Below are 9,685 nucleotides of genomic sequence, written 5' to 3'. Positions count from 1 at the left end.
AACACCTGTTGTGGTAGACACACAAATCCTTGGAATCAGGCCAGGCTTCCTGGTGAGTCACAAAGTCAGGGAAGCCCCCCCCCCCCCGGGGGGGGGTGCGGTGGAGGGAGACACTCCAAGGGTGAAGCCGCCAGCAGGGGCTGCCATCCCCTCACACACCCCTTTAGTCCCTTTCTGATCCCTCTCCTCCTGTGAGCAAAGGCTGTTGCCTCTTCCCTCTAGCTGGAAAAACCCAGGGCTGGAGGGTCCAGAACCCTTAGGGCAGGGAAGGAAGGAGAAGCCTACAGCAGAGCTGAGGAGATGTTCCAGGCCCTGAAGCAGCACAACTGACAGCCACAAGAGAAGGCGGCTTGTACTGATGGAGACCACCCCAAGAATCTAGTGATGGGGGGGTGTGATGAATGTGCTCAAGGGTTTAACCACACACAGACCAGTAATGGAAGTTTGAAAGATGTTTATTTAAAAAAGAACAAAAAAGCTTTGGTATTTCAAAACCCAACAACCATCATCACTAGAAAGTTAAACACCTCTCCCAGGGACCCAAAGTACAAAAGCACAGACCCCTGGCTCAAAGTAAGAAAGAGGCAATGTGCAAACCAGGGAGCCACGCCTTCCCCAGGCAGGGTGGCCATCTGGGGCTCAGGCCCAGCCTTCAGACTTTGTGGGGCCTCTGGGTGCCAATGAGGCGGCAGGGATCGGTTGTTGTCACCAACAGTCCTGATCTAAGGTGGAAGAAAAGCCACCCAGCAAAACTTCAACAAAAATAAATTAGAAATCCATTCAAGAAAGAACACATTAAATTAGGAAAAGAACACAATTTTTTCCTAAACACGTCTTCAAAAAGGATCTATTTCCTGGGATAGAAGAAGAAATGGGGGAAGTGGAGGGGTGCGCTCAGCTTCAAGTATGCTCCCTATGGGTTTGTTTACTGACTGGAAAACTTACACAAGTCCTCGGCCCTCCTTCCCTCCAGTGCAGACTCCTGTACCTACAGCGCTCCTGAGCCACTGTCCCCCACAAGGCACAAAGGGTTGGTCCTTCCAAAGGCTCCCTGTTCATGCGGCAGCAGGATGCTCAGTGCTGGGTGTCTTGTGCAAACGATGGCCGAGAGCAGGACTCGAGGTTCACTCAGACACTGGGATCTTCCTGCTCAGTGAAACAAGAGAGCACTGTTTACCACCAACCCACAGCCAAGCTGCAGAAACAGCTACAGGGAGGGAGGGGGAGCCACGCACAGGGGTGAACACTCCCCAGGATCCCAGCACTTGGGAAGTAGAGGCAAGAGGATCAGAGTTCATATCAGCCTCTACTACACAGCAAGTTCACATGAGGCCATCTCAAAATAGAAAAATATACACACTGACAGGGAAGCAGACCACAGGGATAATGTCTTAGATCTAGCCAAACAGACAGCTCCTGGCCCAGGGCCTTGGGCTGATGTGGCACGTTGGCTGGGCTCTCTCTGGCATTGCAGTAAGAGGCATGGGCAGTTCTTCAGAGAGGCAGTTTGAGTTGTCTTCCCAATTGTATGCTGGACATATAAGAACATACATGCCAAGCAAGAACAAGGGCAGGAGGGCACTGGCCAGTAGGGGGAAAGCCTCCTGGCTCCAGAGGCTGTAAGACCCACCTTTTCTATATAGCTGGTCAAAAGCTGGCTACTTGGAAGAACTTCTCCACACTGCTTTCCGACCCAAGTCTCCACTGGTTCCCCCATCATGAGGAACTCAGACCTGCCTCCGTCTGCTGCCTGCTCCTGAGGGCCAAGGACTGCTTTCCCTGAAAGCCTGGCCTTAAACCAGAAACCAGATGCCACAGAGCTTCTTGGTGGAAGGGACGGGCCCATCCCCTGAGTGGGATCAGGGCTTCCTAAATGCTGGGGTACAGATCTACTGTCTGGTCTACCTCTCTGCAGCACTCTGGCTTGGGAGGACCTGGCTCTCCTGATGTTGTAGGCTAACAAGATTAACTGTATTGTCCACACACAGGAATGGCCTGACCTCTAAGGGCAATGGGTTTTGTTTGTTTTTTTCTTAGTATGTTTTTGATATGTAGCTCACACCTTCCTGCTTCAGCATCTTCCATGCTGGGATAACAGGCACACACTACCACCACCAGCCTGCTGTCAAATGGACATCTGATACTGATTTGATATTGATATAATGGAAAATGACATTGAGGGCACCGACTTGGAAGGGTTTCTCATTACTGCCTAGACTGTCCCCTGGCCAGGCTACCCTTTTTGGACAGAACGGCTTGGGGCTTCAGGAATCGAGGTAACCTACCTTGCTCCTGAAGAGGGGCTTGGCTCCAGGCCCACAGTACTCATTATAGATGAGTTTAAAGAGGAAGAGGTGGAAGAGGGTGATGAGGGAGGCCACACTGAACCAGAAGAGGAAGGGCAGGCCGGGATCCTGCTGGGCCATGTGCTCATCGTGGGCCAGGATGGCCTTAAGGTGCAGCGTGTGCCGCAGGTCCTGCAGATGTGTGAGGTCGGTGGAGATGTACAACAGTGGTGTGATGGGCTGGGTCACCATGACAGAGAAGGTGTGGCCTCCAGGCTCTGAGGTCAGCTCCACGGGGTCATGGAGGCAGCCTGCCTCACAGGCGTAGATCTTGACGGGTTGGCCTCGGGACTCCAAAGACACATGCAGGTAGGGCTTGCCCTCAGCGTCCACCAGCACAGCCAGGTTGATGTGGTCGTTCTTGTAGCGGATGCCGTGAAGCGCATAGCTGTTGTGGAGCACCTCGGGGTCGGCCTGGAACTGCAGGTGGTTTTCTGTGAACTGTAGCCCGCCGAAGCTGAGCACCATGCCTTGCAGGATGCCTGGAGCGCCAACCTTCACCAGCCCCTTGCAGCCGCGCTTCTGGAGGGTCAACTTCCACAGGTCAGCCAGCTGCAGGATCTGCTGCACTGAGGAGAGCTGGCCAGGCCACAGGTTCTCGGCGTGCATGGTGGCGTGGCCACTGAAGCAGTGGTCTTCATAGTTGAGCGTTGCCTCCATCTGCTCGCGTTCCCTGTGGCTCAGAGAGGGGCTGAGCAGTGGGGCTGGCGAGCAGGAGAGCATGTAGTACAGGGTCAGATTCACCGTCAGGCCAGACGGCGTGTGAGCATCTGTGATCCTCTTCATCTCCACACCTGTAATACCAAAGGCTGCACGTTAGGGAGGAAGGCCTGGCTGGAGGCGGAAGAGGTGGAACAAAGGTGAGGGCTACAGAAGGTAGAGCTTTGGGTCAGCAATAAAAGATAGCAGTGCCCCAGGTGTGGTAGAGCTGTCCTTACTTCCTGAGATGGCCCATCTTGATTGAATGTGGTAGGACTTAAATCACCACAGAAACAAGCATCCGAGCATGTCTAGGTAAGATTTTCTACATTAGACTGAGCCGGGAAGAGCCACCATAAATATTGGTTGTCCTATACCATGGACTGGGATCCAAGACTGTAGCTAGGTATCAGCATTCATCTCTCCTGAATCTCTCCTCTTGCAGAAGCCGTGTGACCGACCAGCCACCTCCTACTTCTGCTACTGTGTCTTTCCCACCATGATGAGTTGCCCCTCTTTGAACTGTAAGCCAAAATAAACTTTCTTCAGCAAATTGCTTTTGTTGCAGCAACGTAGAGTTAACTAATAGGGACTCTAACAGGAGTGTGGCAGACATCCTGGCAGAACCAAGAGCACCATACACTTGTCAGGACTTGGTGTGAATCCTATGGTCTAGAACTCCCAATCACAGAGCATCTGTGTTATAGTCAATACTGGCTGGTTATTCTACCACTCTAATAACTATAGCTTATAATTTATCTTATGTTTGTACATATGCATGTGTGCCTAAGCATCTTTTATGTGCAGGTCTCTTGGACCTTGACCCCTTGAAACTGGAGTCATAGTATATTGTGGCCACCACAAGTGTGTTGGGAATTAAACCCAGATCCTGTGGAAGAGCAGCAAGTGCTCTTAACCACTGAGCCATCTCTCCAGTTCCTATTAAAGCTATCTTAATATTTGATTTTATTCAATTTTTTTTCTTTTTGGAGGCAGGCTCTCTATGTAGCACAGGCTGGCCTTGAACTCAGTCATCCTTCTGCCTCACTCTCCTGGAGTGCTAGATTATAGTCTGAAAGCACCCTAACCTGGTTCAGCACTGTGGCTTTAAGTGACATGGCCCCCTATTAAAATGATTCTAGACTCATGGGGCTAATCACCCCCCTCAGCATCTCCACCTGGGTATCTGACAGGCACAACTGACTTAGGGTGAACTGTTCACAACCTCAAATCAGGGAGCTGCCCTCCAGGTCTCACTTCCCACAGACAAACCACTGTCCAACAGTCCTCCCTCCAAAAAAACCAAGACCCACCACTTTTATGTCCATGTCATAACTGGGATGTCTCCTCCTGCCCTTGGGCTCCCCAAGAACCCCTTGCCCTGTCTATGTACCCATTTTCCCCCTTAGTGTATACTCTGCTCATTCCCATTCTCCCATCTCAGAATAAACTCCTGGTCCTTCCTCAAGGCTTCAAGTTCACACCACCCTGATCCTACTCAGCACCAGGCTTAACCTGCTTAGGGCAGTCTCCAGCCTTGAATGCCCTCTTTCTGGTCACATGACTGGCTACTTCTTGCCACTCAGGCCTAACTGAGTGTCTCTACACCAGGGAGTAGAGGGGTGGCCCTCCCACCCCATACCCTCACCAGTACTACACAATCCAGTCTTCTTCACAGAGCTTTCCAGAGTTGTCCCTCTTAAAATGTTCATGTTCCTGTCTTCTACCAAACCAGACTAAAGCAAGCACTTCGTGAATAAAACTTGCTTGCCAGCCGGGCAATGGTGGCACACGCCTTTAATCCCAGCACTTGGGAGGCAGAGGCAGGTGGATTTCTGAGTTTGAGGCCTGCCTGGTCTACAGAGTGAGTTCCAGGACAGCCAGGGCTACTTTTTTTTGTTTGTTTGTTTTTGTTTGCTTTTTGAGACAGTGTTCCAACTGCCTCTGCCTCCCAAGTGCTGGGATTAAAGGCATAAGGCACCACTGCCCGGCCAGGGAGATACCTCTTGAATGAACAAAACTCTCTCTGCACAACCACAGGGGAGTGATGGTAACTGTAACCCTGAAAACCAAAACTCAGTACTGACTGTGGATTGTATTTCTTTTCTTAAACAGTTGACAGGAAAGGTTTTCATTTCCAAAGAATAAATAAGAGGTTTTTGTTTTTTGTTTTTTAAAGAAAGTTTTCGCTTGGCCTGCACATTCACGAACTGGAGGAAGTCTCCAGCATTCTGACATTAGCGCTGCCACCACAGTGGCAAGATGAATCTTAGTCTCAAATGTCAGAAGCTGAAGCCAGACGGAAACAGGTTCCGGTGGCCAAAACAGAGTGCCTCTGCATCTCCCTAATGGTTTCTTCTTTACAAACTGACTCTCTCCCCCTCACAAAACAAACCCCTCCACCGGCTCAGGTCAGGCCTCAAGGCCAAGAACAGACAATAAAACTGAACGTTTACACTCAAACCTCCACTAACACCTTATAAAACTTACTGTTAAGGCTCAAAAAGCTAAGACCACAGAGCCAAGATCATATAGCTTCAAAGTGTTTAAGAAGAGCCAACCGTTGAACATCAAGGCCAAGTTGCAACCCTCTGTGTGACCACCACCCACCACCGAGCATGGGGGGGACACCACTAAAGTGGACCGTATGCACACCGACGTCAAGTGGTGGCTGGGCACTAAGCCCGCACCGAGGCCTCACCGGGACTGAAGAGCTGGGCCCAGAGGTACTGGTGATTCTGAAGCAGCTCCGAGGCGGGCATCTCCAACAGCTCCAGCATCTCCTTCCGTGCTAAGTCCTGCAGCGCCTTGAGCTCCTTGGCTCCTTTGCTTTTGAGCACCTGGGGGTGGATGGGACCAGATATGTGCACCACCCACAGCACCGTCTCGTCCAGCTGTGTCTTGGGAGCCACCTGGAGCCTGTTCACTAACTTCTTAGAGGTCACCACGACCAAGTGCACCAGCCCCGATGGAAGGGGTGTGGACCGGCCCGAGTAGAGGAGAAACTGGTGATCTCCGACCTTCTCCAGGGTGCTGGTGAAGGACTTGGGGACTGGGCCCGCGGTGGGCCCCACAGTCTGCAACGCGGCCACGCGCTCCGTGGGATTGTTGAGCTGAATGCGCTGCAAATAGACGTGGGGTCGGCCTCGGTGCGCCAGGAAGTCCTCCTGCAGGAGCACGCAGTCCCGGCCCGACCCCGCGGAGAGCCCGGAGGCCGAGGCGGGCCCGGGGACACCAGCGGCAGGGCCCGAGCCCGGGGTCCCTAACTGCAGGCAGCGCACTCGGCGCAGCAGGCCCTCCCGCAGCAGCAGCACCGCCTCTCCGGCCTCGGCCACCACATTCAGCGGGCGTAGCTGCACGAAGGGCACGAAGTCCGGCGTCACGGCAGGCTCCCGCTCTCCGGGCGTCACCCACAGCCGGTTGTTGGAGGCGTCCAGAGCCAGGAAGCCGTTGGCCACCAGGGCTGGCACCCCGGGGCCAAGCGGCACCGCCTCGCCGCGATCACGCAGGCCGCGCCACGCGCGGGTGGCCGCCTCCAGGCAGGCGGACGGCTCGGCGGCGCCCGGCTCGCTGCGGGCCCAGGACGGCAGGTGCAGGCCGCCCGCCGCCCGCCGCGCCCCGGAGCTCGCGAACCACAGGAGCAGCACCAAGAGGCCGAGCAGGCAGAGGAGGCGGCGGGCCCAGCTGCTCGACAGCAGCCCCGGCAGCCCCTTCAGGCGCTGCTGCAGCCACATCGGGCCCGCCGCCCAACCTGCCCGCCCGGCCGCCGCCGCTCACTCCCCGGGCCGCGTCGCCGCGCCCACCTCGACGCCCGCCGCAGCCACCCCAGCAGCCACCTTCACCGCTTCCTCCTTCTTCTTGGTTGCCTCTTAGACGTCAAACGCCGCCGGCCGTAAGGCGTCGCTGAGTCTTTTGCGACAAGGTGGAAAAGCGGCCAGGGGCGGGATTTGGAGAGGGGCGGAGTCTACTTGGGGGTGGGGCCTGGACTGAGGGGCGGGGCGGGGCGGGGCGGGGCAGGGAAGAGTGTGGGCAGGAGTCCAAACGGCTTGTTGGAAAAAAGAGAGCAAGAAAAGAAAGTCAGAGAGCAAGCCAAACCCAACATGTGCTGCGCCTCGTTTGCTGCTGATGGTTTCAACAGCCCTAAAGTTAAAAAATAAGAACGTACTGTTTCTGTAAACTATATTTAACTGAATGAAGAAAAGACATAGGGGTAAATGGAAGGAAAGAAAGAAGGGAAGGAGACAGGGAGGAATGAAGTGGAGGGAGGAGGGAAGGAAGAGGAGGAGGAAGGGTAGGCACTGTAAAATGATTTCCTAGGAAATATTTTGTTGACAGCGTTTCAAACCTGCCTGGCTGTGAGTACACCAGAGTGGGACATAAATCCAGCCCAGGACTACCTGTTTCTTGAACACAGCAAGTAGTTTTCTTGATGTCAGTCTTGAGTTTTAACTCATTAAATAACACGAAACATTAAGATCTCATACTTTGACAAGACCCGGAGCATCCATATGGGGGGAGGGCGAGGGGGGCGGAATTCATCGGGAGCACTGGAGCAGACAGTGGGGTGGTTGTTTCCACTTTGAATTCTAGGTAGACAATGGGCGATTGTTTTCACTTTGGATTCTGGGCAATCCAGAGCCAGACGGGCTGTTGCAAATTCACAGTTGACAATTGAACGGTCACTTGAGGTGGGTTCTAGTGGGCTGTAGGCAGACAGAAAACTGTTTGCTGAAGTGGCAAGCCAGTGTCGCATTGGAAGAATGCTCATCCTGTTTTGATTTTGTTTCATTTTTATTTATCTTTGAGACAGAATCTCTCTTTTGTTGTCCAGACTGGACTTCAAACAATTCCTAGGCCCAAAAGATCCTTTCTCAGCATCCCCAGTCTCTAGAATCAAAGGCATTTGTCCAGCTTTTTACCCATTTTTATTTTCACACAAAAATGAATGCCAAGAGCCCAGCAGTGGTGGCACATGCTGTTAGTCTTAGCATTTAAGAGGCAGGGCAGGTGGATCTCGGAGTTGGAGACCAGCCTGGTCTACAGAGTTCCAGGACAGCCAGGACTATACAGAGAAACCCTGTCTTGAAAAACTAAAGTAAACAAGCAAGCAAGCAAGCAAGCAAACACCCCAGAGCTCAGTAGCACATTTTAGCCAGGTGTTGTACACATGTCTTTAATCTGACTCTTCAAGAGGCAGGAGCAGTTAGATTTTACTAAGTTCAAGGCTAGCCTGTCTACACAGTGAGACCATATTTCAAAACAAACGAAAACAACCACACTTTTTTTTTCCTAGCAGACTATTAGCTCAGAACAGAGTATTTCTCTAGCACGAGTGATTTCCCAGAACCTTAAAATTAAAATAAAAATCTAATGGCAAGATGGCTCAGCAGGTAAAAGCATTCGCCAGCAAGTGTAATGGCCTGAGTTTCTGTACCTAGGACCTACGTGGTGGAAGGAGAGAGCTGACTCCTCTATGTGCACATTGTTGTATGTCCAAGTCAGAAGATGGTATGGGATCCCAGGAGTTACAGGCACTTGTGAGTTGCCAGTCTCTTAACTGCTGAACCATCTCTCCAGCTCCACTTTTTAATGGATGACAGGAGGAAACCGCATGCATATTTGTGTGTGTGGACAACTTCCCCATCCTGAAGTTGTCCAGCAGTTTCCTATTAAATTGGAGACCTGTGCCTTTAACAGTCCATAGCACGTGGAGCACGTACTAGAAATACTAGAGGCAACATCTGGGCAGCAGCCACCACCTCTTGCTTAAAGGAACAGGCCACCCTACACGAAGCTTGGATAGGGTTCAAGTTCTAGCAATTTGATGAAACAAACAGGAAACAGATACCAAAAGAGTGTAAGGCCAGGCTTCACAAGAGTGAATTCTTCCTCTTTAAAGGTCAGGCAGTTTATAAAACTGATCCCTCTTTTAATTTGGATTCTGATGACTGCCCAGGAATGTTTTCTATCTGGCGTATATCGCTGTAGGCAGTTCTAGATGGGAGCTGGCTGATGCTTCCTTACTGTGGTCCCACATCAGGTGTGTGAAGCCAGGCAGATGATACTGCTCGGAGCCTTAGTTTCTTGTTTTGCAAACAGAAGTGACAGCTTTACGAGAAAGGCAGTTGTGAGCATGGAGGAAGAGCTTGGAAAATCGAGCCAGCCAACACCGGCTGCCTGGTTCTTCCCCCATTTACACTTGTACTTCCTCCTCCAAGGGTTTGGAGATCTCAGTCCTCAACCTTCTGGGTCTAAAACACCCGGCGGATGCTGGTGGATACTTGGCGCCAAGTCCTGTCTCCAGCTGCAGCAGCTCCTGGCTCTAAGTCCCAGCTAGGAAGCAAATGTTCTACATTCTGCTGAGGTCTCTTCCTCTGGTTGGTCTTGTGACTTTGAGTTTGCTGCTGGTGGGCCTCTCTTCTACCATCTGTGAGAGTGTGAGTGGACCTCTGCACAATGAGGTGGATGCCCATTTTTCCAGCCTGTTCTTATTTTCCAGAAAGGACACGTGGTTCTTCAATTGTACAAGTATTGTACATCTTTCTCAAGAAAAAGAGAAACAAGAAAAGAAGAACGATTCCCAATAATATGACCTAGAAATGCTGCATAAGTTATGTACATGTTTATTCCACAACTTGGAA

At 52.0% G+C, this 9,685-nt stretch overlaps 1 protein-coding gene across 3 annotated transcripts; it reads right to left on the bottom strand.

Annotated features, from left to right (window-relative positions):
• Positions 1–437: 437 nt before the first annotated feature.
• On the bottom strand, positions 438–6,920 carry Kiaa2013 (KIAA2013 ortholog). Of its 3 annotated transcripts, XM_021161029.2 has the most exons (4): positions 5,746–6,920; positions 2,286–3,139; positions 1,631–1,792; positions 438–1,146 (listed from the first exon to the last, which is right to left on the bottom strand). In XM_021161029.2, the coding sequence occupies exons 1-4, from the start codon at positions 6,776–6,778 to the stop codon at positions 1,129–1,131; spliced, it is 2,067 nt and encodes a 688-aa protein (XP_021016688.1). In that variant the 5' UTR covers positions 6,779–6,920; the 3' UTR covers positions 438–1,128. The 3 variants fall into 3 exon arrangements, with proteins under 3 accessions (XP_021016688.1, XP_021016690.1, XP_021016689.1); XM_021161031.2 differs by lacking the exon at positions 1,631–1,792 and having other exon boundaries at positions 5,746–6,918; XM_021161030.2 differs by lacking the exons at positions 438–1,146; positions 1,631–1,792 and having other exon boundaries at positions 1,812–3,139; positions 5,746–6,919.
• Positions 6,921–9,685: the final 2,765 nt, after the last annotated feature.

The sequence above is a fragment of the Mus caroli genome, chromosome 4 (assembly GCF_900094665.2).
Source record: "Mus caroli chromosome 4, CAROLI_EIJ_v1.1, whole genome shotgun sequence".
In the NCBI taxonomy this organism is placed as follows: domain Eukaryota; kingdom Metazoa; phylum Chordata; class Mammalia; order Rodentia; family Muridae; genus Mus; species Mus caroli.
The sequence above is the reverse complement of the archived record's forward strand: the minus strand, read 5'-3'. Positions and strand labels throughout refer to the sequence as shown.